Below are 25,393 nucleotides of genomic sequence, written 5' to 3'. Positions count from 1 at the left end.
CGTTTTCTGCATACACACTGCTGTGCTTCACCCAATGGCAGACCACAGAAAAGAAGCGAAAAGTATATTTCTTATCTGGAAGAATTTATAATTTAGTTGAGAAAACCAGAAGTAGACAGGTTTTTAAATGGCAGGTGATAATTATGAATCAAGTTCGAGGAGGGAGGTGACGGCAGGGAATCTCTCTGAGGCAGAAGTTGCTCCACATTCGGAAAGTCTAGGTCAGCTCAGGTTAAAGTGCATCCAACCTCCAGCCCGCATCACCCTTCTCTGCGCCCCCACCCCTGCCCCTCCCTGTCCTCCAAGCAAAGACAGGGGCTTTCAAGGAGGCACTGTGGATTACTGGGGGGGGGGGGGGGGAAGGAAGGGGACAGCAGGCACGAGAGAATTTTGACCCCGATGTATTTATATTTCAACTCCCTCCGCTCCGAATTTCCTGATCATCTTTGTGCCTCCGTTTTTCCTGCCTGGGATACCCAGCGTGAGGCGGACTCCTTTCCGCCTAGAGGTGCCTAATGGGGCTAAGAAACGGCGTCTCCGGGGCGCCCGAGCCCCGTGTGGGGAAGCCCGGGGCGGGGGCTTCGCGGGGCCCGGCCGTGGGACAGCGAGGGCGGCCTCCCAGACGGCGGGCTCGAGTGCCTGGCGGTGCCTGGAAGCGCGCTTCCGCCGCCGGGTCTTCGCGGCTGCTCCTGGCCTCCCCACCCGCTACGCGGGGCCGCGCACGGTGCGCAGGGGGGCGCGCACGCAGGGGGCTGGCCTGCCCACGGCGCGGGGGAAAGTTGAGTTGGGAGAAGTTGGGAGCGGCGGGGGCGCGTTCCGAGGTGGGCAAGGGGGAGTCGTCGGGAGCGCGCGAGGGCGCCGGAGAAGGGGGAGAGACCCCGAGACCCCCAGGGCACGAAGTCCAGAGCAAGCGGGTAAGCCGAGAGGTGGCGGCGAGGGAGGGCCAGGGCCGCGGAGGGAGGAAGGGAGGGGGAAGGAGAGGGGGGAACTCGGGACTCGGAGCGGTGAGGGAGTGGAAGTGGAGGAAAGGGCGGAGACTGGGGCGCGGGGAAGCGAGGTCTTGGGGGGAAGGATGGGGAGGCGAGCGGAGTGCTGGTCCGAAGCGGGATCCGGGGTCCGCTTCTTAGAGTTTCCTAAGGCGAGGGTGCCGCGCCCCCTGCCACCAGGAGCGGGTAGTAGTCTCAGGGAGGCGCCGCCGGCCCTCCCAGCTCCTGGGCGGGCTCCAGATGACACCCATCCCCTGCGACCCCAACTCGCTCCTTCTCAGGCCTGTCCTGGGCGCCCAGCCTGGAGGTTGTCCGGGGCCTTCGCCCCCAACCTCTGGGTTAGGAGGAAGAGCCGAGAAGGGTGGGGGGGGGCGGGTGGTGGTGGGTCAGGACAAGGAGTCAGGCAGAAGTGGGAGCAGATGGGTGGGGATGGGAAAGACGAGCCCCGGGAGTTAAACCTGACCCCTGGGGGGCTGAGTGTCGGGGGGCGGTGCTGCCTGAAATCCCGGGTCCACTTTTTCCTCCTCCCTCCGCCTTCCACCCCCTCCAACCCCACTTCGAATTGCTGTGGAATGTGCGAATTCACTTGCGGGAAGGTTAATGCCCAAGTGGGGGTCCGGGGTGCTAATCCCTTGGGCTAGGGGAAAGATGCTAATCCTCCGGGCCGGTCGGGGCTGGTCCCCGGAATGTGCCCCCACCCCGGATTATCGGCACGGATGCTCTGGACAGAAGCTGCTTTGTGTTCTAGGGTGGCGGGGGGAGGGGGCGGGGGGATGTTTAAGGGAGGAGGGAGGATGGTGGAGCACACTGAGGGCGAAGCTTGGAGGTGGGAGAGGGGCACCTGCAGGTCCTCAGGACACTCCACAGGCTTCCCAGACCACGGTCCCTCCCTCCAGTGCCCCTCTCCCCCACACCAGACGTGCCCTGGCTGAAGGCCTGCTGGGGGAGGTGAAGAGAGCCGTCAGCTGAGTTGGAGTGCTTGCCAGGAATGTGTCGCTTCAGGTTCCCCATACTGGACTGACCCCCCAGACCTATATTGTTTGACTCTCCACTGACCTATCTTACCCCGGAGGTAGTCCCGCGACAGGACCTCCCAAAAACACGCAGGGGAGTTTCAGTCCTTTTACCTTCAGAGAGCCTTGGATGCCCCCCTCCCCCAGCTTTCCCCACTAGGAATGGGTGCCCCGATTTGTACTGGTCAGGTTCCCTAACCACAACCCTTCTGCTTCCCCACCATACACACCGTGTTCTCTCCCCAGACACCCCTACAGTCACAGTCAGGAGGGCATCAGCCCTGCCACTCAGATTTTCCTGGCTCGAAAGGAGGGGAGGGATCAGACTGCCCCTCAAGACAACTTCAGGGTTTCTCTGCCCACCCTCCTCCAAGTTTGTCACATGCCCCTCCCCCATTATAAAGCTCTCCCTGACCTGTGCCTGCTGTCCTCTCCCTCCCTCCCATTGACTGAGTGGAGTTGGGCTCCTGCCCCTCCCCCAGGTAGCCAGCATTTGTCCCTGCCTGGCCTTCATGGGGGAGGGGGCACAGTCATGCTCCCCCTCCCTGCCGTGGGCTGTCTGCGAGGACTCCCTTGCTTGCCCTTTTGGATTCTCTCCAGAGTTCTTTCTCCCTTCCTCCCCACGTCCCTGGTCCACGGGGTATCTCACTCTCCCCAGCTCACCCCTCCCTGGTCTCAGCCCACCTCCGCATGCCACCACTTGGTCACTGTTCCTGTTTCTGGCTCACCCTATCCTTTCCCTCCCTCCCTCCTCTATCTACCCCCCCTCCACACACACACCCATCTCTGCTGCTTTCACTCCAGGTCTGGGCCTTGACTCTTTCTTGTCCCATTTTTTTCAGCTTCTCCCACCTTCTCCTCTCTACCCCTCACTCCTCCTTAGTCTCTTGTTCCTTTGTGGCCCCAGCCCTCACCTCTGTCTCTCTCTTTGTTCTTCTCCTTCCTTCCTATAAATAACGCTTCTCTTTGATCTCGCTGCCTCTAAGGGCCACTCTAAGGCCCTCCGTAGCCGGGGAGGAATCTGCACAGCCGGACGACCCATCGTGGCGGGCCCACCGGAAGCCCCCGTGTTCTGTCGTCCTCTGGGCTGGACGGGTGGGGGCTGTGAAATGCCGGGGCCCTCCTGCCTGCCTGGCCCCACTCTTATGTGGTGATCGGTCCTCTACTCGGCCCAGGTTATGCCGCCGCCTTGTTGCCCTGAAAGCCGCAGCGACAGTGAAAAGGGCTAAGATTTGGCCATGAGCAGTGTGCCCCGGCGCCCCGCCTCGGGCGCAGATTCTTTCCGCACTGTAAGTATTGCCAGCTTGGTGGGTCATCCCACCGGCCAGCCTCACGCCACAGGTGCGCTGGCTGAGGAGTCCCTTCAAACGTGCGCGCGCGCGCGCGTGCATGAGTGTGTGTGTGTGTGTGTGTGTGTGTGTGTGTGTGTGTGTGTGTGTAGAGGCTCGGGAACAAGGGGAACCTGTGATGGAGTCCCTAGCGGGAGGTGGGGTAGGAGGGGTGGGCTGATCCATCCCTACCCTGGCCTTGCCTGGGACTAGGGATCTGGGTTGGGTATTGGTGTGGGATCAGGTTAATTCCAGCCCTAGGGAGGGAGTTGAGGCTCTGTTTCATGAAGACCCAGATGGTAGCCTAAGTGAGAGGAATTTTAGGGGTCCTGGGTTTCTAACCCGTTGATACCGTTCCGCTCCTCACCCCGCCCCCCCCCCCCCACAGGGCTTTAGAGACAGTGGCAGTCTGCACACTGATTCTGGGCGGAGCTCACTAGCAGTGACCGGCCCCGCCCCCGCCCCCACGTGCCACCTAGGCCCGCCCTTCCCGGCCCCCACGTGGCCCCCGCCCCACAAGGCCCCCTCCCTATTTTCCTGGGATGTCTAATGATTAACTCGGAGTGCCATAATCAGCCCCTTATTGGTCACTTTGGCCCAGCAGGCATGTGACTGGGAAGGGGCGCGGGCCAGTCTCCTCCCCCTCCTTCCCAAGTTCACCCCTGCTGGCCATGGACTTCCTCCTGCGCCCTCAGGTGCGAGGGGTTCGAGACCCCCTCCCCCACCCCCGGCTAGCTCCCCGCGCTCTCTCGCTTCAGCACCTCTCCCTGCCTTCTGCCGGCCCTCGTGCTAATTCTGGTGAGAGTGGGGCGAGCGCTTGGGGGGAGCTGGGCTAGAGCTTCAGAGATGGGCTGGGGAGAGGCAGCCCCCTGACCCCTGCCTCTTCTTGTATCCAGTGTCCTTGCCACCCTAGCTGCTCTTGTCTCTACCTCGGTGTCTCCCCAAGACCCGCCCTTCTTCCGAGCCCTCCTCCTCTTGCTCTTCCTTGCTCCAGCCGCTCTAGCCTCGCTCTAGCACCGCCTCGGAGGGGGCTCCATACCCCGCCCTTGAGATCTCGATGCCCTTCAGGTTCAGAAGCTCTTGAGCAAATATTTGGCGCACTCGGAGCTGAGACCGGCAGGGGGTGGGTGGGGGGCTGGACCAAGGAGGCCGGCTAGGCAGCCGGCCGCTTAGCTAGGCTGAGCTCTCCAAAGCGCCACCGCAGTCCGGCTGCTCCGCTCCTGCAGTATGACTCAGGTGGGGGGAGTGGGGGTGGGGTGGAGGGCGGGGCCAGGGAGCCAGGGAAGGACCCCAGTGGGGCGCTACTGTGGTGAATGGGAGGGGGGTGCTTTCCTGACAAGGTGAAGCTACATTCCTGTCCAGGGGCTAGATTTCAGTTTGAGTCCAGGTCAGTTAGCTTGGGCGCCTCCAGAAGTTACTTTTTCAGGCTCAGCAGTTTCCTCCAACCAGAGGGAGTGTGTCCACTATCAGCCATGTGAATTGCCCAATTCAAACACCCTGCCAAGGGGCTGGAGATACAGGATTTCTGCTGAGACTCCCAGCGGAGACCCTTTCCACCTGCCCTAGAACTGACTAATGGGCGGAGCCAGGATCCAGAGATCCCGAACCTAGGGGACAGGCCCCTGGGTGGTGGTGGTGTGGAGGGGGGATTTTCAGGATTTTCAGCATTTGAGGGGATAGGCTGCTGCGGGGTACTGGATCTCTAGCGCTCAGTCGAGTGGGTCTCTTCTAATTTCGGGTTACAATGCCTGGTGAGTCCCTGTGTCTTCTCTCTACCCCTTCCCTTCTTCCTCACAGCCAGAGGCAGAGAGCTTGAGCGCTGCTGTGCCTGGGTTCCCTGAGCAAGAGGAGGATGAACTTCACCGCACTCTGGGCGTGGAGCGGTTTGAAGAAATCCTGCACGAGGCTGGATCTCGAGGAGGGGAGGAGCCAGGCCGCAGCTATGGGGAGAAAGACTTTGAATGTGAGGGGGAGACCAGGAAAGGGGAGGCAGGGGCCCTCAGGCTTGACTCCCCAGCAAGGAAGGGGCTAGGGGCCTCGTGGAAGGCCCAGTGTGGCCTGGGACGGAAGCTGTGCCTTCCAGCAGCCAGGTCCCCTCTTCCCCGCAGACCACCGCCAGTCCTCCCACCACATCCATCACCCACTGTCCACCCACCTGCCTCCGGACACTCGCCGCCGCAAGACACCCCAGGGCCCAGGACGGAAACCTCGAAGGCGCCCTGGAGCCTCCCCCACTGGGGAGACCCCTACCATTGAGGAGGGGGAGGAAGAGGAGGATGAGGCCAGCGAGGCTGAGGGCGTCCGGGCACTTGCCCAGCCATCCCCTGCCTCCACACCCTCTTCGGTACAGGTGAGCTGGGTGAGGGCTCCTGGGGGACGTCTGGGGGGTCCCTGGCCTGGCCTCGCCTGCCTACATGGGTCTCTTTTCCAGTTCTTTCTCCAGGAGGATGAAAGCACTGACCGGAAGGTGGAAAGGACCAGCCCCTCTCCTCCTCTGCCGCTGCCCCACCAGGAGGCGGCTCCCCGGGCCACCAAAGGGGCCCAGACTGGGTAAGTGTCCCCAAAAGGAGACATTGCTATGTCAATGAAATGATGCCACAAACGAAGCATGAGCCTCGGAATCATCAGACTGGGGTTCAGCTCTCAGTCCTGCCCCTCACTAGCTATTTGGGCAAGTCGCAACCTCCCTGAGCCCGGTTCCCTATCTGTAAACCAAGAATAATAGAACCTTTCTCACAAGGCGGTTGTAGGGATTAAACAGTGCTGTGAGCTAAGGTTTAAGAATGGTTTAGCCTGGCATGGAGCAGATATGCAGTCTAAGCTGCCTCCCCACCCCGACCGTCCCCCACCCAAGGCTTCAGGTGGACCAGCATCAAGCACTTGATCTGGTGACCTCCAAACACCGTTTGAGGCCCTAAGGGCAGGAGAGAAATAGAGCCCCCCTCTTGCTTTTGGGGGAGCTGCCAGTTCACCCTGGTTGTCGTCACATGAAATGGCACCAGAACAAGTTACTGTGCCAAATGGCCTGGTTCAGGCAGTATCAGTACCAGTGGGTGGTTGGAGTTTGGGGGTGTTAACCAGAGAAGGCTGCCTGGAGGAGATCACTTTGAACTAGTCTCAAGGTCACTACTATCTGTCATTGACTTGTTTTCTGGGTGCCAGGCGTGAAGGGCTGTGGGGAAGTGAAGGGCACAGTGCCCCTCCAGGGTGTGCACAAGTTCGCTGGAGAGACAGGCTGTGCCAGTTGTGCTGGGTCCACAGCTGGGTCTGCACTGTGGGCACAGGCTGCGGGCAGGCCCATGGCCAGGAAGAGGTGGGGGAGCCTCAGAGAAAGCCTGGCTTTGGAACAGTGGGTCAGATTTGTGGGCAAGGATGTGAGCAGAACCAAGGGCAGTGAGGGTGGGCGTAGGCAGAGAAAACCCGGTTTTAGGGGCTTCTGGTTATGGGCTTAAAGATGTGGGAGGCGCTAGATACCAGGAGAGCAGTTGAGAATGACGTGCAGGGGACCTGGACACACTGGCAATGGCAGAGAAAGGAGACATCCGATTTGGGGGGCAAGGGCAGAAGTTGGTATCTGTAAGGGACGGGGATTTCTGTCTTCCTCTCATGAGCACGGGGGGCTGTCTACAGTCTCAAAGACCCATTCCATGTACTTTATTCCACTTGATCAGAAATGTGGGACCTTGTGACCCTCTTGAGTCCATGGTTAAGGGTGTGTCTGGGAGGGGAGGAGGGAACGGTCACTGTTCTGAGTGGCCGGCATGGGATACCTCTCCAGATGGTGGCCTGTGCTGTTTTGTAGCCAAGGAATTTGTTCTGAGGTGTCTTATGTGATTGTTGGGGTGGCGCAGCCAGTAAAGGGTAGAGCCGGATTTCAATGCTGCAGTCTGTTTCCAGAACCCTAACTCTCACATCCATACTACCGAGAGTGGAGAGCTTGGAGGGTGGGCTCTAGTGGGGACCCCTTCCTGGGTTCCTCCTGCATGGCTCCTGGCTGAGGGGGAGGGGGCTGGCTGGCTGTGGCTCATGGCTACTCTGTCTGTCCAGAGGCGTGGTAGAAGAGGTGGTGGCAGTGGCCAGTGGCACAGCAGGAGGTGACGACGGGGGTGCCTCTGGGCGCCCCCTGACCAAAGCACAGCCTGGGCACCGCAGCTACAACCTGCAGGAGAGGAGACGCATCGGAAGCATGACCGGCGCTGAGCAGGCACTGCTGCCCCGGGTCCCCACGGACGAGAGCGAGGCACAGACGCTGGCCACAGCCGATCTCGACCTCATGAAGAGTGAGTGTGGGGCCGGGGCTGAGCCCAGTGCTGGTGGGAACAGGGCTAAGAGAAAGGGGGACACTGGCCCTGCTCTCCCACCTCCCCAGGTCACCGGTTTGAGGACGTCCCTGGGGTGCGGCGGCACTTGGTCCGGAAGAATGCCAAAGGGTCTGCGCAGAGTGGCCGGGAGGGGCGCGAGCCCGGCCCCACCCCTCGGGCCCGGCCCCGGGCCCCCCACAAGCCCCATGAGGTACAGTGCTCCGCTTCACGTGCTTCCGTTCTCTCCCCCTGGCCCACTCCCCTGCCTCTCGGGCCAGCAGTGATCTCCATCACCAGGGGTGCCACCATGGTTGTGACATCTTCCACAAGGTTGATTTCTGTGTCATGGCCATTTTCTGGCAGCTGCAGTGAGGCGTCTGTGGATGCTTTGGGCTAGAGGTGGCTCTGTGGAGCCGTGCCCTTTTTTTCCAGAATCCAGTCATCTCGGTGCTCATTGGAGCCTCCCACAACCTGTGAAGATGACTGCCCAGGTGACACCAGCCATAAATCAGTGGCAGTAATTGAGCAAGGTCACTCAGTGACTGAGTGACGCTATCCATCTTAGACTCCAAGGCTCTGGTCCTGAACCCTGACCCTTCCAGTGGTTTTGTTTTGAAACCTTTTTATTGAGGTCTAACAGACGTACAGTAAAGTGCACTCGGCCTAAGTGCTTAATGACTGCACACCTGGCTAAGCCTGCTAGATAGATACGGAGCATTTCCTGTACCCAGAAAGTTCCTTCACACCTACGCCCGGTCAATACCCTCAGAGGCAGCCGCTCTTCTGTCATTCTCCACTAATTGTGCCAGTTCTTGAAGGCATACAGATGGAATCATACACGAGTGTGTGTGTGTGTGTGTGTGTGTGTGTGTGTGTGTGTGTGTAACATCTATTCATGAAGCACTTACTGTGAGTCGTGTGTGGTGGTCAGTGTTTTGGGTGCTTTTTCTTTTAATCCCTATCAGGGGGTGGTATCACTCCCATTTTACAGAGGGAAAGAGAGTCTCAGATTGGATAGTAACTCATCCAGACTCCGTGACGGTGGCCTGTGCGGTCCAGAGTCACATGCCCCCATCCTGACACTGCTCATCTCAGAGCAGTCCCTGGAGACCCTGCCATGCTCGCTCATCTCATCCCAAGGTGTTTGTGGAGCTGAATGAGTTGCTGCTGGACAAAAACCAGGAGCCTCAATGGCGGGAGACGGCGCGCTGGATCAAATTTGAAGAGGACGTGGAGGAGGAGACGGAGCGCTGGGGGAAGCCCCACGTGGCCTCCCTCTCCTTCCGCAGCCTGCTGGAGCTCCGCCGGACGCTGGCTCATGGTAATGTGCCCTGCCCTACTGCCCCGTCTGTTTTCACCTCAGGAAACACCCTTTACCCAAGCCCGTTCTCCGAGGACCAAACGGCCAATGGCCCCCACGTTTGTCTTGAGCAATATAGTGAGCAATGTCACCAGAGCCCAGAGGGAACCTCCTGTCAGGATGTCAGCGGCCTGCCGTGTCTCGGGAGCCCCTCGGGATGTCCAGGGGTGTTTGCCGGGCGGGATTGACACTGTTCTGTGTTACCCGGCACTTTCTCTAAGTGACATTTTCAGATAACTAAAGCTGGTATGTTTTGGAGGCTAACCTGGTTTTAGACAGTTCTGATGGAAAGCTTTCTGAAATGGTGAACCCGTGGGCCTGTTAATCTCCCTGAATGACCACAGATGCAGGACTTTCGAGCTCTGTGTCTATTGTTTCTACTCTTTGCTTGTTTCCTCCTTCCCACTGGGGAAATCACTCCCAGTTGCTGTCAGGAGGCCTGTTCCCAAGCTACTGAAGACTAAGAAACCTGCTGTCAGAATTGTTTGCAAACTAGGAGTCAGTAGGCTCTGAGTGAGGCTTGAATGCTTTGGGTGAGGTGCTCAGCGCAGGTGCTTTCTCATCAGGCTGTGCCATTGCTGTTTTGGCTGCTCAGGGGCCTCTGCTTCTGTTTGTTCTTTAGTTCTGTGTTCTGAAAGTTGACCTTGACAGAAGAGTGACCTGGTGACTTTTGAAAGGACTTTCACTTCTATATGAAATGGCAGCTCAGAGCAGTGACCCGTGGGGAGAGGTCTAGAAAGTGTCTTGTGAGCAGCTGCTGGACGTGGGGAAGCTGAGGAACCCGCTGGAGGGGGACGTCTTCAGATGGTTCAAGGCTGCCAGGTGGACAAGGCCCCAGACCGGCTGTGTCGTGCTCCAGAAGGAGATCTCGGGCCCTAGAGGGGATATCTGGAGCGCAGCTCACTGAGAGGAGGAACTTTCTGACAGTGAAGAGTGGTCCAGCCCAGTGGGCAGCCTGGGGCCCTCAGTGGAGGCTGCGTGTTCCCTGCAAGTGGCATCTGCCAGGGCCCAGCCCAGGTGGCCTCTCTGATGGTTGGGTTCCTGAGGCCTCTGCTGAGCCCTCCAACATTCCCGAGGGGAAAGGGGATAGGAAGGAACAGGTCAAAGCGGCGATGGGACCTGGGTCTGAAGCCCAGCTCACTGTCCCCTGAACCGCCCTGACCTGACTGCCCCACATCCCCCACCCCTACCCTGCACTTTCTTGGCTGGGGATGAGGGCCCCCCTATGTCGTCCATCTTCCAGGGGCCGTGCTCTTGGACCTGGACCAGCAGACCCTGCCCGGAGTGGCCCACCAGGTGGTGGAACAGATGGTCATCTCTGACCAGATCAAGGCCGAGGACAGAGCTAACGTGCTGCGGGCGCTGCTGCTGAAGCACAGGTGAGGCCACACGCACTGCACGCTGTCCCCCTGCCCCTAGCCGGGCAGTCACTCTCCTTACCTCACCGCCCTCTGCCCCTCCAGCCACCCAAGTGATGAGAAGGAATTCTCCTTCCCTCGAAACATCTCAGCCGGCTCCCTGGGCTCCTTGCTGGGGCATCACCATGGCCAGGGGGCCGAGAGCGACCCGCATGTCACCGAGCCTCTCATCGGAGCGGTTCCCGAGACCCGGCTAGAAGTGGAGAGAGAGGTGAGGAGAGAAGGGGGCCCTGCCTGGGTTGGTCCCGGCCACCACAGCCGGCTGCAGGATGGTGAGCAGGCCAGGCTGAGCACCGTCCTCCCGCATCCCCAGCGTGAGCTGCCACCTTCAGCGCCACCGGCTGGCATCACTCGCTCCAAGTCCAAGCACGAGCTGAAGCTGCTGGAGAAGATCCCCGAGAACGCCGAGGCGACGGTGGTCCTTGTGGGTATGTGGGGCGAGTCTGGGGGGCTGGGGGTCCCGGCGGCCAGCCTGCCTTGGAGCTGCCCCTGGGCGGGGAGCTAGAAGGTGGCCTGCGCCCTGCTCTTGCCCATGGAGGCCCCATGCCCGCAGGCTGCGTGGAGTTCCTCTCCCGCCCTACCATGGCCTTCGTGCGGCTGCGGGAGGCAGTGGAGCTGGACGCCGTGCTGGAGGTGCCCGTGCCCGTGCGCTTCCTCTTCCTGCTGCTGGGCCCGAGCAGCGCTAACATGGACTACCACGAGATCGGCCGCTCCATCTCCACCCTCATGTCCGACAAGGTCAGGCCTGCCCCTCAGCCCCCTGCGGGAGCCCCCGCCCTTCTGCCAGCCCTGCGCCAGGCCCCGGGCCCTCATCCTGTGCCCTCACCTCACCCGCCCTGGCCCTCCCCTGGCAGCAATTCCACGAGGCAGCCTACCTGGCAGACGAACGGGAGGACCTGCTGACGGCCATCAACGCCTTTCTGGACTGCAGTGTGGTGCTGCCGCCCTCCGAGGTGCAGGGCGAGGAGCTGCTGCGGTCCGTCGCGCATTTCCAGCGCCAGATGCTCAAGAAGCGGGAGGAGCAGGGCCGGCTGTTGCCCACTGGGGCCAGGCTCGAGCCCAAGTCGGCCCAAGATAAGGGTACGGGCCAGTGCAGGCCCGGCTGCCTGCGGCGAGCTGGGGAGGTCTGTGTGTCTGCGGAGGGGCGTGGGGTGGGCGGGGGCTGCGGCGGGCGCCCTGATGGAGGCCTGGGTTGCAGCGCTCCTGCAGATGGTAGAGGCCATAGACACAGTGGAAGACGATCCCCTTCGGCGGACAGGCCGGCCCTTCGGCGGGCTGATCCGAGACGTGCGGCGCCGCTATCCCCACTACCTGAGTGACTTCCGGGACGCGCTGGACCCCCAGTGTCTGGCGGCCGTCATCTTCATCTACTTTGCAGCCCTGTCTCCTGCCATCACCTTCGGGGGGCTGCTGGGTAAGGGGGGGGCTTTGGCTGGGGGCGGGTAGCTCAGCAGGCCCCGGCTGCGCCAGCTGCTGAGCTGCTTCCTGCCACCCCAGGAGAGAAGACGCAGGACCTGATCGGGGTGTCGGAGCTGATCATGTCCACGGCGCTCCAGGGCGTGGTCTTCTGCCTGCTGGGCGCCCAGCCGCTGCTGGTGATCGGCTTCTCAGGGCCCCTGCTGGTGTTCGAGGAGGCCTTCTTCTCGGTGAGGGTCCGCAGGCTGCTGAGCTGCCTGTCCTCTTCCCAGAATGCTCCCACCCAGTTAGCCACCCCGGGCTCTGGACCTGACGGACGTGTCCCCCCCCCTCCCGCCCCCCAGTTCTGCAGCAGCAACAATCTGGAGTACCTGGTGGGCCGCGTGTGGATCGGCTTCTGGCTGGTGCTGCTGGCCCTGCTCATGGTGGCCCTGGAGGGGAGCTTTCTGGTGCGCTTTGTCTCCCGGTTCACCCAGGAGATCTTTGCCTTCCTCATCTCCCTCATCTTCATCTATGAGACCTTCTACAAGCTGATTAAGGTGGGCAGGCCCGACGAGAACTGGGCCAGGAGGGGCAAGGTTTTGGGGCTGAGGGAGCCGGGGGCTGTGCTGCCCCTCCCGTGAGGCCAGGCTGGCCCTGAGATCCCCCCTCGCCACAGTCCATGGAGCCCACAGAGCACAGGCTGGTTCTTCCTCCTGCCTCCTCCACCCCCGCCAGGCCACCCACATACACCAGGACTTCAGATCAGTCTTAAAAACACGTATTTTTAATAACAAAGGTAATACACTTTTGTTAAAGTGGCACACGGTCCAGGAAGTGTAGAAAGGAAAAGGGCCCCGAGGGGACAAACACAGTCACAGTCAGCACATCAGACCCATATGTGTGACAGGCTCGGAGCAGACGTGTCCCCACGGTCCTCCACATCCCACAGCCTGGTCCTCCAGTCCTGGCTTGGAGCCACACTCCCCACTTGCCTTCTCGAGGCATCTCCATCCCCTTATGCTCACATTGGTCCTTTGAGTCATTGTCTGAATCAGTAAGACAAGCTCCCTGAGGGCAGGCCAGCCATCCCCGCCTCCCTGTCCCACTCAGTGTACAGCTAAACCCGGAAGCCTTGCCAGTTTAGCTGATGGAGTCCTTCGTCCTCTCCCCAGATCTTCCAGGAACACCCCCTCCACGGTTGCTCGGTCTCCAACAGCTCTGAGGCAGATGGCGAGAGAGACGGCAGCAATAACACCACGTGGGCTGGGGCAGGAGCCACGCTGGAGCCTGGGAATGGGAGCTCGACTGGGCCGTCTGGGCAGGGGAGGCCCCGGGGCCAGCCCAACACGGCCCTGCTGTCGCTGGTCCTCATGGCTGGCACCTTCTTCATCGCCTTCTTCCTACGCAAATTCAAGAACAGTCGGTTCTTCCCTGGCCGGGTGTGTGGGCCGGAGGCCCTAGGGAAGCAGGAGCTGGGGGAGGAGGGGGCGGCTTGGCGTCAGGGCTGGAGCCGGGCAGGGGGCCTCTGAGCGTGGCGCTTGCCCACAGGTACGGCGGGTGATTGGGGACTTTGGGGTGCCCATCGCGATCCTCATCATGGTGCTTGTGGATTACAGTATCGAGGACACCTACACCCAGGTAAGGTGGAGCACCCTCAGCAGTGAGGAGGTGCTGCCTGGCGCTGGGCTCTCTGGGTATTCTCTACCCGCAACCCGAGCTGCCTCTTAACTGGGCAGACACGGCCGTTTGCACAGCATACCTGTGCCTACCCTGCCAGTGCAGTCAGGGCTCGCCCTCTGCCCTGCAGAAGCTGAGCGTGCCCAGTGGATTCTCAGTGACGGCCCCCGAAAAGCGGGGCTGGGTCATCAACCCCCTGGGTGAGAACAGCTCCTTCCCTGTGTGGATGATGGTGGCCAGCCTGTTGCCTGCCATCCTGGTCTTCATCCTCATCTTCATGGAGACGCAAATCACCACGTGAGTTGTCACAGCCGATGGGCATGCTGGGCAGACGGGAACCACCTGGTGGGTGGAGGGCCTAGAGCCCCGGCCAGGCGGGGGGACACAGCTGCATTCACTGGGTGAGAAGAGCCCAGGATGCCAGGCTGGCCGCTGGGTTTATTTTGTAGACGGCAGAAGATCCTGCTGACATTTGCTGGGATGGGCCCAGTTCAGGCCAGGAGCTGTCCTGGAGGGTGGGAGGGCAGCTCAGAGAAGGCTCAGCTCCATGACGGAATGGGCTGGGACCACCAGGTTCCGAAAACAGGCTAGCGGCTGGGCGCTCTAGGGAGACCTGGTTGTCTGCCGACTGCTCCCCGGGCCTCAGGGAGCACGTGTCCCACTCAGGCTGATCATCTCCAAGAAGGAGCGCATGCTGCAGAAGGGCTCTGGCTTCCACCTGGACCTGCTGCTCATCGTGGCCATGGGCGGCATCTGTGCCCTCTTTGGCCTGCCCTGGTTGGCTGCCGCCACCGTCCGCTCTGTCACTCACGCCAACGCGCTCACCGTCATGAGCAAGGCTGTGGCGCCTGGGGACAAGCCCAAGATTCAGGAGGTCAAGGAGCAGCGGGTGACGGGCCTACTGGTGGCCCTGCTTGTGGGTATGTCCACCTCCCGCCCCGCCCATCCGGGCATCGGGTCCGGTGGAGTCGGGAAGCCCTGGGACCAACAGCTTCTCCCCTCCTTCCCAGGCCTCTCCATGGTGATCGGGGACCTGCTCCGGCAGATACCCCTGGCTGTGCTCTTCGGGATTTTCCTGTACATGGGAGTTACCTCCCTTAACGGGATCCAGTTCTACGAGCGGCTGCACTTGTTGCTCATGCCGCCCAAACATCACCCAGATGTCACCTATGTCAAGAAGGTGAGACCCTGCTCAGCAGGGCCCCGTGCCTCTGCCGCGACCTGGGCTGTGTGGGCCACCCTCCAGCCCCCCATCTACCCACTTTGACCAGCCACCATTGTCTGCACCCAAGAAGGCGCTTCTCGCCCCACCCGTGTGGAGGGGAAAAGGGTCATCCGTCCTCTGAATGTGGCAGAACCGGATGGCCCTCTGGAGACCAGGGTCCTCGAGGCTGGGGAGAAGCCTGGGCTCGCCTCTCATTCCACCCCACCCGCCCCCAGGTCCGGACCCTCCGTATGCACCTGTTCACAGCCCTGCAGCTGCTCTGCCTGGCCCTGCTCTGGGCGGTCATGTCCACAGCTGCCTCCCTGGCCTTCCCCTTCATCCTCATTCTCACAGTGCCGCTCCGCATGGTGGTTCTCACCCGCATCTTCACCGAGCGAGAGATGAAATGCGTAAGGCCTCCTGCCCTTCCTCCCCCAGCCTCCCCTCTGTGGTCCCTTCCAAGGTCACGGTTGGGTTCAAGCCCCGACTCCATCCTCTCCCGCAGCTGGACGCTAATGAGGCGGAGCCGGTGTTCGATGAGCGTGAGGGTGTGGACGAGTATAATGAGATGCCGATGCCTGTGTAGCTGCTGCCTGGACAGACAGCCACGGGCCTGATGGACAGAGGGACTGGACTGGGGGTGCTCGCCCCACCTCCCTCCCTCCTCATTTTTATTTAAGTGAATAATTTAAAGTCCTCTTACCCCCCACAGTAAAGTGCTTCAGCCCCCTCCTATTCCTGGTCTTCTGTCTCTGTATGGGGGTGGGGTGGGGTGATGAATAGAAGAGAGGTGGGGGGGACCCAGCCCACTCCCCACCCCAGAAACGAGATGTGCAATGTAGAAGGAAAGGGACTTTAATGAGAAACCAAAACAGAGGGAGCCAAAGTGCAAATTGTCCACCCCCCACAGGGGGGCCATCCTGAACCCCGTGTGCATCCCCTCACCCCCCTTCAGGCCCCCAGCGGAGGCCCAAGGCTTGGAGCTTCTGTCGTAGGTAGCTCTTGAGCTGGGGCAGGCCTCTCTGTGACTCCAGTTCCTCGAAGGGTAGCTGCGGGGAAGAGGGCAAGAGGTCACCCACAGGGCCTGGGGTGTGTGTGGGGGGATGCAGTCTCCCGAGGGGCAGGGCGGGCAGGCTCTCACCGGCAGGAGCTGGTAGCCCATCAGGCCCAGGTGCCGCTCCCGCAGGGCTCGGGAGCCCAGCAGCACCCTGCCGTCCCGGCAGAAATGCCAGCGTTCTCGCAGCATCAGTACCACCCTAGAGAGAGGGCTGCAGTTCAGGTTCTCTGTCCAGGGAGGCAGGGGAGGCTCTCCCGCCCTCTTTCCTTACCTTTGGGCAGGGTCTCGGGTAGTGGGCTGAGAGGCAGCCTGACCCTGGGGACAGGACCTGGGAGGGTATGGGAGGAAGGGGTCCTGGGTCCTCACGGGAAGCACAGAACCAGAGCTGCTGACACACAGCAGGAAGTCTGGAGGGAGAAGAGAAAGGGCCACTGGTTTTTAGCCAAAGCTCCATGTCCCCAGCCCACAGCCGGCCCAGCGGGAGCTCACCTGTGCAGTAGCCTGGAGGCACTGTCAGGTCCTGGCGGTATTTCTCTTCCCCCAGAAGCTGGCGCAGCCCCTCTGCTACTATATCCTTGTGACTGAGGGGAGAGGGACAGATAGCAGGAAGGCCTCAGGAATCTCATCCTAGCTCTAACCCCTCTGGGTCAATGGTCCTGAGCAAATGTCTTTGCCGCGTCAAGGCCTGTTCTTTCAAGACTGCTGAGAGGGCATCAACCTAGACAGTTTGCAGTACCCCTGGCTTTTCTATTCTGCTTCTTTCAGGCCAGTCCTTTCCCCTCCCCGGGCTGCCCCACCTGTACTTGCAGCGGGCACGGTCGGTGATGAGTGGCTGAGGGAAGATGGGCACTTGCTGCCTTCGGGGAAGGCGGGGACCCCGGTATGCTGGAAGCTCCAACTCCACGGCCGTGTCCAGCAGGGAGAGGTAGCGCCGCACAATGAGGGCATGAGGGGTGCCTGCAAGCAAGCAGGACAGGCTTGCTGGGCTGTGGGCCCCCACCCTGCTCTCCCCAGCCCACCGGCCTTCAGGGTCCCTGCCAGCCTTCCAGGGCGCGCACCACTGATGTAGTTGATGAAACCTGGGGAAAAGACAAAGTGCAGGGCTCGGAAGGGTAGACACCGCAGCTGGCACAGTGACATCAAGATGTTGACAGTGGCCAGTGGGGCCATCCCTGCTTCCCGAGCCAGGATCCTCTCAAGGCAGGGCATAAACTGCTGTTCCAGGGGCAAGTAGTTCAGCCGCCCAAAGGGCAGGACCAACTTCTGTACCACCTGTGGAGGGAAAGCAGCCATCACCTGGCACGAAACAGTTCTCCAAAACATCTGACAAGCTGGGCCTCAGGGAGGCGTGGCCTGTAAGCTCATAACATCACTGCAAAAGCAGAACAATCCCTCTACCTGACAACCAGAAATTCACAGCACAGCATGAAACAGTGTCTCGAGCCCCCCATACAATTAGTCACCAAGCAGGGGAGACATCGCTGTGAGGCCTGGCCCTGAAGGCTTAGAGGACTGGGATCAACGAAGCCAGGACAGTGCTAAGAATGCTTGGAGAACTGCAGAAAACCAGGCACGTGCTGGGGACGTAGACAAGCCAAGGAGGGTGCAGCAAAGATGGAACCCCACGAGGACACAACCTAGATGGGCTGTTTGCTGCAGAACGCAGCAGCCAATCAAGCTGGACAGGGGGCTGGGCCTGCCTGGGTGGCTGAGGAGTGTGGGAGGGTGGGAGGCAACCCCACCTTGCTGTTGAGCTGGGCTTCCTGGACCACTAGGAAGTGGGCAATGGCTTCCAGAAGCTGGGGCTCCCGCAAACGGTGCCGGGCCAGATGCTGGGCCAGGAGCACCATCACGTGGGGAGTCAGTTCCTCTGGCCTGGCCCCTGTGAAGAAGAGTATCATGCTGGACCCTCAGCTCAGACGACTAGTGTCACCTTAGCCCAGACACCACCACCTGCCTCCTCCTCAGCTCCTACCCCCAACCTGCCTTTAACCCCCTCCAGCACCTGCTAGGCTGCGGATGAGGTGCTGCTGTGGATGCCGCAGGAAACGAGGGCAGCTCAGAGCAGCTTCCAACCTTTGCCCACCACGAAGGACAGGCTGCAGAGGGGGAGGTGGCTTGGGAGGAAGGCGGAACCTTCGCTCACGCTCCAAGGCACACACCAGGGGCCCATCTGAGGGGAAGCCTGAGAAGGAGAGGATTAGAGGTGTTCCTGCTAACAGGGAGCTGTTCTGCTCTGCTCCAGCCTTTGGGTTTTTAGTGGATCCCCAGTCTCTCTTATCTCCATTTCCTGGGCTGGAAGATTTGCTACAGTGTAAGTGGAAACACTGGAGAAACCTGCAATACCATGTGAACTAAGGGATCAGAACAGCCTGTTGGAAAAGGCCTTATATAAAGATGGCAAATAAGTACTCATCTCCTGTTAATGGTGACAAATTGCAGTGGCTTCCAGAGCATTGTAGTGGAAGGAATCGGGTACCACCCTAGCTAAGCTGCAACAAATGATGCTTGACGCCTGATGTCTGCTGTGGATATGGGGGCGCAGCAGTAAGTGTGCTGGGGTACGTGCCATTCCTGGCAAGGCCTAAGAGGTGAATTCTGTCAATGATCTTGGGTCCTCTGCTGCTCTGTCTCTATTCTTCCGTTAACACCCACCCCCCAGATACCCTCCTCACCAAGTAAGACTGCAAGGTGCAGACACACGTGGATGGTGTGAATGTCAAAGGAGGGGCAGTTTCGGATGATGAGCTGACTCAAGTCCTGCAGTGTGGCCTGCTCCACAGGAGGGGGCTGTGGCCGAGACCCCAAGAGCTGGCCCAGACGCCGAAGTGCCACAGGGTAATGGTGGGCGCGCACCTTGGTAGGGTTCTGGCCCAGCCAGCGCAGCAGCTCCCCAGGGCTCCTCGCCTGTTCCAGAAGCCGCTGCAGCCCCTGCACAGGGCCTGCATGGGGGCCTCCTCCAGGAGGCCGGTCCCCCCATTTGCTGGGCCCCAGACAACAGGTTTGTACTGGCGGGAGCAGCAGCAGGCCAGACAGCCGAGTAGCAGAGGCCTGGGCAGAGAGCAGGACTCGAAGCATGGAGTTAGGTGATGGAGACCCTGAGGGGCGGCCCAGAAAAGGGGGTGAGGTTTTCTCCAAACGGGAGAAAAGCCTGCTATCTACTCCTCGCCTCACTCCCCATCCAGAGGGGCCTGGGGTCAGAGCAGCCCCGACTCCTGTTCACCCTTCTTTGTGACTGCTCTGGTCCTCTTCCCCACCAGCCCCTCTGCCTCCTTCCATCCTTCTAAACAGCAATCGTAATCCTTCAGTGTTCTCAGAGCAGGGATATCACAGCAATTCCACATGCATTATCTCCTTTGACCCTTCTTACACGCCTATGAGGAGGCAGGCAGGGCTGGCATTACCTCGATTTCACAGGTGGAGAAACCAAGACCCAGAGAGGTGAAGGGGTTAAGTGAAGCCTGAGGTCACGAATCTGGTTAGTGGTCGTGCCCAGCCTGGAGCCCAGCTCTTCCCGGCGATACGCCCTCCCGACCACCTCCCCTCCCGCGGGAGGCGGCGGCAGTATGGAGGGTGGAACGCGGGCTCCGCAGCCGGACGGTCCAGGGTTCCACGCTGGGCGCTCCCACTTACCAGTTGCGTGACCTTGGTCAAGTGGCTTCGTCTCTCTAAGCCTCCTCGCCTGTGAAACGAGAACGCAGCGCCCACCTCGGAGGGCGCCCGTGGAACCCGAGCGCGCAGGTTTGCAACAGCGCGGAGTCGGTGGTGTCAGGGGTCCCCACACCCACCCAGCCCGGGCACGCCAGGAGACCGTGGTCACGGTCGCCAACACCAACTCCCTCCGCCCTCCCACGGCCCGCCCCGCAGGCGCCCCCCCTACATGACTCCCCAGGCCCCGCGCAGGTCGCTCCCTCAGTCGGTCTCGGGGCCCGGGAGCCGGGCTCCCCCCGCGGCCTCCTCATCGGCAGGCCTCCGAGTCCGCCATCTTCCCGGCAGCCCCCGGACGCCAATCGCCGTCCAGTCCTCGGCCAGCAAAGACGTGGCTCCCGTCAGGCCCTGCGCGCCGGGGCGCCGCGAGCCCTGCCCTCAGCTTCCGGGAAGCTCCGCGCGGGGCGCGGGGGCGGACCTGAGGCCGGAGGGGCGGAGCCAAGGGGCCAGGTGCCGAAGCGGCTGCGGAAAGGTGAGGGCAGTCCGCGTCCGGCCTGGCAGGGCTGGCCAGGGCGGAGGGCCCGGTCTGCACCCGCTACTCATTTTCTCCCGGTGGACAAGGGCTCCCCGCCCCCCGCCCCCCGCCCCCACACAGACGCACACCGAGAGTGAAAACTTCACAGTCATTTAATCTGCACATGTTCCAGAGAACCCCCTCCATCTCTCCCAGCCCCCCATGGTCCTTGGGTCCCCAAATCAGCACAAGGAGCAATTGGGGACTAGAGGTGACTGGGTACTCAGGCAGAACACTAAGCCGGGTCCAGGGGTGTGGCCCTGCGCTGCCCAGGGCCAAGGCAGCGACAGCAGCTGCCTGACCTGGAGGAGCCCACTGTCAGTGGGGGTCGAGGGCCCACAGCCCCGGGAGGTGGCTCCGAGCCATGGAGGTCACAGGGAGGGGCCTCCGCCTGCCCCTGGAGTGCCCTGCGGCGCAGGGCTGGGCTCCAGGGCAGCGGGAAGAGGCAGGCTGGAGAGGTGGGCCTGGGCAGACAGCAGCGCCCACCTTGTCGCTGGGAGCGAAGTCCAGAGGGGCCAGCCACACTGCCAAGAGCCCGTGGAGGCACTACGGGCGGTACATGGCAAAGGCCAGGAGACTGAGGAGCAGGGTGAAGCCGGCCAGACCCAGAGTGGCGGTCAGGGGGAAGAAGGGCCGGTACTGGATCTGGCAGTACCAGAGCAGCAGCAGCAGCAGTAGCAGCAGGGGCAGCAGCAGGCTGCCTATTTCCAGCCCTGAGGGGCCTGGCTCGGACCCCGGTGGGCAAGGGGGATGTGGGGGACCGACCCGTGTGGACACGTGGCAGTGGAGAACGCAGTTGGGAGGGAGGTGAAGGCTGCCCAGGGTCTGGGTGTCGTCTCCCAGCAGTTGCCCTTGGTAGATGAGTCGTACCTGCTGCTCCCGGCCGGGAAACTGGGTCCTGAGGAGAGAGGGACCTGGGTAATAGAGCAGGCCTCAGGCAATCCTAGTCCCTTGCCCAGAATAACACTCCCACCCCTCCCCTCTGCCCTCTACCCAGGTCATGGTCTCCAAGGGTGTCCCCTCCTGCTACAGGGGAACAACATTTGTGTGATTTGGGCATCTCAGTCCCCTCATCTGTAAAATGAGGGCGAAGTCTCAGGTGTCTCCGATGGCCCTTCCCCCATACTCTTTAGCATTTCATTCCCGTCCTCAGTCCTCATGCCAGCTTACCTTTTCAGGGAGCCAATGGTGTCGTGGGGCCAGGCCCTGGCCACCTGCTCTGAATCGTTGAGGAATTTCAGCCGTAGAACTAGGGGTTCCTGGGGGGAGTCTGAGGGTGGCGGTGCCGCTGGGAGCCCCGTGCCAGGCTCTGGCTGTGCAGCCTGACCTCTGTGTCGCAGGCTGGCTGTCTCGGCTCCTGGTGCCTCCCCCCTGATGCTGTCAGTGGCAGCCATGGTTTCACTGGGCTGTGCTGGTGTTGGGGTCCCTGACGGCTGGGGCAGTGGGTCAGCGCCCTCCGAGGTGTGTGTTGAGACCCAGGCGAGAGCCAGCACCAGAAGGCAGGCAAGCACCGCGAAAAGGACGGTCACCTCATCACCCACCCCTTCAATCAGGGCCATGGCACCTGCCTTGCCCGCCGCGCTACGGAGCTGGAGAGGCACAAAGAACCCATGAGGGGTTGAGGGGCTGGCTCACCCGCCAACATCTCTCTGAATTTCAACACGCTCCTGACCCCACCCCACCCCACCTCTCCCACAGTCCTCACTTCTCTGCCCCCTTGTCCAAGCCCCACGCTGGGCACAGACTGCTCTGATTCCTGGTTGCCCAAACTTGCCTCATGCGCCCCTTCCCATCACCAGATTCCAACTCCTAACTTTTTATAACTTAAGTTCTAGGTCTTTAACCAGCTCCCCAATTCACCTAAACCCTACCCAAGATAAGAGCCTTGCTCTTCTAAGTAACCTGTGCCCTAAACTCAACCCCCATCAAACTTCACCCCAAAGCTTACCTATTCTTCTGTCTACTTCATCTCAAAGTTTATCTAAATTCCTTCACCTATTTCACCCCCAAGCTGCTTATCTACCCCAAAGCTTATCTACTCCTCCATCGTTAAAGTTTCTCCATGGGGGAAGAAAAAGGGCCTCTATGCCGCACCTCCCACACCACCCGGGTTACCATTTACCCAAACCCCACCCACCGGGACGGGACTGCTTCCCAAGGCTTCCCCACACCAGACGTCAAACTCCGCCCTTTGGCAATCTGGAGCCTCTGAGGGTTGCCACCCCCCACCCAACTCAGCCCCTCCCGGTCCACTCAAGCCCCACCCCGCGGAGGCCCAACTCCGCGCCTCCTCTGGAAGCCTCTCCAAACTCAGCCTGCTGCTGGACCCCAGATCCAGCCCGAGAATCCGATGCTTCGCTCTCCCCACCCCCAACTCCTCCATCACCCCTCCCATCTTCCCGACCCTTGATCTGTGGGAGGGCACGGGCGATTCCGGGACGGGGCAAGCGGGTGCTAGCTGGGGCCCGGGACGGCGGCGTGGGCGCGGTCACGGCGCAGGGACTCACCGCCCAGCTCCGCCAGCCCCATAGCGGACCCTCGGGCACTTCCGGGCGGGAGGCGCCGAGGTCGTAGACACCTGAAAGTACCCCCCTTTCTCCGCCGCCGCCGTCTGGAGCATTGTGGGACTTGTAGTCCGGGCTGTGCGCAGTCCCCGCCCTCCGCTCTGCGGACCCACGTGTGGGGCTCGGCGGACTGGTTCCGGTCCCCTCAAGTCTTTGAGAGGCCGACGGGGCGGGTTTGGGAGTTGTGGTAGCCCTGAGAGGTCTGGGTGGTAGGAATATCCGCACCCTCCCCCGCCGGCAGCGGGGCATCTGTCACTGCAGAAACCAACGTCAGCAGGAGCACGTCAGAGCCTCAGTGGGACTCAGGCTCTGGTGAGCTCAGGTGGCCCCTACCCTGCCTACTCTTACTTATGTCAGAATGAACGCCAGAAGGCACCTTGGACCCCACGGATTGGCTCTTCAGCCCACAGCCCAGTAATCATGGGCTGCCCCACTAGTCTAGCTGAGTTTACCGGTCCCCAGGGCTGGCCAGGGTGGCTTGAGCTGTCCTGTTTCCCTGGTCCTCTCGTCCACCTGGCCCTGCGAAACTGTGAACGAAGCATGGACTTTGGAATCTGACACAAATGTTGATTCCTTATCCGTTAATGACCTTAGATGCGTTATTGAACCTCTTTGAATCTAAATTTCTTCCTTCCTGAGACCTATCTCATAAGGCAATTGTGAGGAAGAAACTGTGTTTGGTTAAATAAATGCGAAAACTGCGGAATCTGCCACACATTACATATTTCCTCAGCTAGTATTAGTACATTCCATTCAAATCTGGGCTCGAAAATGTTGTCTTTAGCATGTTACTAGGTAGAGGATGTTGATTTGAGCCCCAGCCTGGTGGAGGCCAGCTAACTTTTGTTGTTTTTCCCCGTTTCTCTGGACTCCTGTAGCCATAGAGATCTCACATCCTGGATTTTATAGGCCCGTCTTGATTAAAATGTACCCTTGTGTTCCCATAGCACGTAATACTTGTGGGAACAAGTACTCCAAGTTGCCTTGAGAATGTCAGTTTCAATTTATTACATGCAGAACTAACATATCTGGTTCCTTTCTCCCATTCATTGATTTATTCTAGAAACATGCATTAAATGTATACTATGTGCCAGGCATTGTATAAGATGCTGGGAATACAGTGGTGAATCAGACCCTGTCCCTGCCCTCATGGGGCTTCTCAGATAGAGGAAACAGACATGTAGACAGCCCACCAGTGCTACAGCAGGTGTGCAATGGCTGCTGGGGCTACACATTTGAGAAGCTCTTTCCCCAGCAACTCTCCTGGGAGGTACCTGGTGCAACTTCTTGCTGTCAATTCTAATTAGGCATGTAAACAAGATGTTAGACATTGCTTTACATCAGAATTACATCCGAGTTAGTTGTTCTGTTCAACCACTGTATTTTGCAGATGAAGCCCAAAGAGGGTTTAAGACATCCTTAAAGTCAAACAGGTAGACAGATCCCAGATCTTTCCGGAGCTGGAAGGCCACTGGTGTTGATTAGCTTGCAATGGGTTCTTCGGTAGGTGCAAGAAACTTAGGAACGGTGACTGGGTTGGTACTGGGGCAGAGTTATGTGGGTGGCCAAGTGGGGGGCAACTTTATGCTGGGAAAAGACCTAGCTTGGCCTGGGAAGTAGAAGTGTGTGTAAAAAGGATGACATGTGTCAACTGTGCTGGGGGGGGGGGGGCAGCCCTGGCAGTCTGATTGGCTGGGTCAGTGCCCTGCACATGCCACCTCTTGTGGGTTTTAGGAGAGTTTGGCAATGGGGGTGGCTAGCAGAACTGCAGACAGCTTTGGCAGTCGAAGTGCAGAGAACTGGGACAGTGAAGGGAGGTCCCTGGCCCCAGAAGGAGTGGACAGGAACATAGGCTGGGCAAAGGGGTGAAGACAAAAAAAATTAAGACAGTCATGTGGGCTCTGGTGTCTCTTGAATGGGGTGAGTTGGGGGAAGAAGACGTAATATTTGATTCCTCCCTCTTTCTTCTGTGTACCTGTGGGGTCCCACGGTGGTCAGCGAACCCTCCCCAGTTCGGTAGAGGGTTCTTTAAGGAGAGACCGGTAGACAGGAGGAGGTAAGTTGTTGTTCAAGTATCATTTCCAAGAGCCCCACCAATGACGCTCTCAGGGAGAACTGAAAATAAGTAGCCAGGGACCCGGATTTCCAGCCTCTGTGCTGCACCGTTAGTGAAGAGTCCAGGGCAGGGCTAGAGAGAGAACCTCGGGGACGGGGTGGTCTCCAGAGATGACCTCGGGCCGGAGGACAAGGGAGCCTGTGGCGCACTGAAGGCAGGACGAACTAAAGGAGGCGCAGCTGGGCCTGGGCTGGCGGCCCTTTTCGGCCAATCAGCCGCGTTCCTCAGCACCCTCAGGCGCAGGGCACTTTTCGGGCACTGCCCAGAGATCGGACACCCCACCCAGACTAGCGCAGGGAGGCGAAAGTGACAGCCGGGGTTGGAAGAAGCCAGGGCAGCTGTCCCCTACGAGCGGTGGCCCCAGCGGTGGGTGTGGGTGGGGGGGTGGCGGGAGGCGGAAGGGCCTAGGCTAGGTGGGAGGGGCCGGGAAGCCGGGGCTGTAGCGCGCGGCTGGGGGGGTGGAGGCTGCAGAGCCAGCGAGCAAGGGGCGGGGGCGCTGGGGCCGGCGCGCAGGAGGGGCGGGGGCGGCGGGGAGGGGGGCTCGGGCTGCTTGTGTCGGAGCCGGCGGGGGCGGCGGTGCGTGCGCATGACGCGGGGGGAGGGCCCGGGACGCGCGCTCCCGGTCCCGTTGTTGTTGCCGCTGGAGGCTGTTCCGAGGCAGCGGGATTGCGGCGCCGGGAAGCGCCCAGCAGCAGCGGCGGCTACAGCGTGCGCGGCGGCGCCTTCCGACCTCGGCCACCGGCCCTGGG

At 60.7% G+C, this 25,393-nt stretch overlaps 3 protein-coding genes across 17 annotated transcripts; 1 reads left to right on the top strand and 2 right to left on the bottom strand.

Annotated features, from left to right (window-relative positions):
* Positions 1-742: 742 nt before the first annotated feature.
* On the top strand, positions 743-15,420 carry SLC4A2 (solute carrier family 4 member 2). 10 transcript variants are annotated; one of them, XR_012490297.2, is made up of 23 exons: positions 743-914; positions 3,175-3,288; positions 5,125-5,290; positions 5,436-5,677; positions 5,759-5,877; positions 7,375-7,607; positions 7,697-7,839; positions 8,769-8,949; positions 10,232-10,367; positions 10,452-10,617; positions 10,720-10,834; positions 10,960-11,144; positions 11,261-11,486; positions 11,605-11,820; positions 11,904-12,052; positions 12,167-12,361; positions 12,977-13,243; positions 13,353-13,442; positions 13,612-13,778; positions 13,931-14,401; positions 14,492-14,661; positions 14,922-15,095; positions 15,191-15,420. XR_012490297.2 is itself a non-coding variant. In XM_074315121.2 (23 exons), the coding sequence occupies exons 2-23, from the start codon at positions 3,238-3,240 to the stop codon at positions 15,269-15,271; spliced, it is 3,726 nt and encodes a 1,241-aa protein (XP_074171222.2). In that variant the 5' UTR covers positions 755-914; positions 3,175-3,237; the 3' UTR covers positions 15,272-15,420. The 10 variants fall into 10 exon arrangements, 9 of the variants coding, with proteins under 9 accessions (XP_074171222.2, XP_074171219.2, XP_074171221.2 ...); XM_074315121.2 differs by having other exon boundaries at positions 755-914; positions 14,148-14,401; XM_074315120.2 differs by having other exon boundaries at positions 774-914; positions 11,261-11,530; positions 11,616-11,820; positions 14,148-14,401.
* Positions 12,567-19,785, bottom strand: FASTK (Fas activated serine/threonine kinase). 3 transcript variants are annotated; one of them, XM_088799805.1, is made up of 13 exons: positions 19,623-19,785; positions 18,418-18,840; positions 17,748-17,927; positions 17,485-17,624; positions 16,801-17,014; positions 16,540-16,699; positions 16,232-16,323; positions 16,014-16,149; positions 15,827-15,941; positions 15,631-15,734; positions 15,389-15,437; positions 14,943-15,070; positions 12,567-14,329 (listed from the first exon to the last, which is right to left on the bottom strand). In XM_088799805.1, exons 1-11 carry the CDS (start codon positions 19,702-19,704, stop codon positions 15,407-15,409), a joined length of 1,677 nt encoding a protein of 558 aa, XP_088655931.1. In that variant the 5' UTR covers positions 19,705-19,785; the 3' UTR covers positions 12,567-14,329; positions 14,943-15,070; positions 15,389-15,406. The 3 variants fall into 3 exon arrangements, with proteins under 3 accessions (XP_088655931.1, XP_088655932.1, XP_019568352.3); XM_088799806.1 differs by lacking the exon at positions 19,623-19,785 and adding an exon at positions 19,147-19,285; XM_019712793.3 differs by lacking the exons at positions 12,567-14,329; positions 14,943-15,070; positions 15,389-15,437 and having other exon boundaries at positions 15,525-15,734.
* Positions 19,786-20,059: 274 nt separating this feature from the next.
* TMUB1 (transmembrane and ubiquitin like domain containing 1) lies at positions 20,060-22,792 on the bottom strand. Of its 4 annotated transcripts, none has more exons than XM_019712800.3 (3): positions 22,472-22,792; positions 21,135-21,553; positions 20,060-20,862 (listed from the first exon to the last, which is right to left on the bottom strand). In XM_019712800.3, exons 1-3 carry the CDS (start codon positions 22,775-22,777, stop codon positions 20,511-20,513), a joined length of 1,077 nt encoding a protein of 358 aa, XP_019568359.2. In that variant the 5' UTR covers positions 22,778-22,792; the 3' UTR covers positions 20,060-20,510. The 4 variants fall into 4 exon arrangements, with proteins under 4 accessions (XP_019568359.2, XP_088655933.1, XP_019568362.1 ...); XM_088799807.1 differs by lacking the exon at positions 22,472-22,792 and adding an exon at positions 22,369-22,392 and having other exon boundaries at positions 20,365-20,862; XM_019712803.3 differs by lacking the exon at positions 22,472-22,792 and adding an exon at positions 22,102-22,165 and having other exon boundaries at positions 20,365-20,862.
* Positions 22,793-25,393: the final 2,601 nt, after the last annotated feature.

Source organism: Rhinolophus sinicus, chromosome 8 (assembly GCF_057876585.1).
Source record: "Rhinolophus sinicus isolate RSI-liver-muscle chromosome 8, RSI-T2T, whole genome shotgun sequence".
NCBI lineage: Eukaryota > Metazoa > Chordata > Mammalia > Chiroptera > Rhinolophidae > Rhinolophus > Rhinolophus sinicus.
The sequence above is the reverse complement of the archived record's forward strand: the minus strand, read 5'-3'. Positions and strand labels throughout refer to the sequence as shown.

Excerpts from the sequence above, each read along its gene's own strand:
- SLC4A2 (XM_074315116.2), top strand. The coding sequence starts at position 3,238 with ATGAGCAGTGTGCCCCGGCGCCCCGCCTCGGGCGCAGATTCTTTCCGC. Across the intron at positions 7,840-8,768 it reads CCCCCCACAAGCCCCATGAG|GTGTTTGTGGAGCTGAATGA; the intron begins GTACAGTGCTCC and ends TCTCATCCCAAG. Across the intron at positions 12,362-12,976 it reads CCTTCTACAAGCTGATTAAG|ATCTTCCAGGAACACCCCCT; the intron begins GTGGGCAGGCCC and ends TCCTCTCCCCAG.
- FASTK (XM_088799805.1), bottom strand. The coding sequence starts at position 19,704 with ATGAGGAGGCCGCGGGGGGAGCCCGGCTCCCGGGCCCCGAGACCGACT. Across the intron at positions 16,324-16,539 it reads CGTGCCCGCTGCAAGTACAG|TCACAAGGATATAGTAGCAG; the intron begins GTGGGGCAGCCC and ends CTCTCCCCTCAG. Across the intron at positions 16,150-16,231 it reads GCCTCCAGGCTACTGCACAG|ACTTCCTGCTGTGTGTCAGC; the intron begins GTGAGCTCCCGC and ends TTCTCCCTCCAG.
- TMUB1 (XM_019712800.3), bottom strand. The coding sequence starts at position 22,777 with ATGCCCCGCTGCCGGCGGGGGAGGGTGCGGATATTCCTACCACCCAGA. Across the intron at positions 21,554-22,471 it reads GGGGCTGGCGGAGCTGGGCG|CTCCGTAGCGCGGCGGGCAA; the intron begins GTGAGTCCCTGC and ends GTGCCTCTCCAG. Across the intron at positions 20,863-21,134 it reads ACCATTGGCTCCCTGAAAAG|GACCCAGTTTCCCGGCCGGG; the intron begins GTAAGCTGGCAT and ends CTCTCTCCTCAG.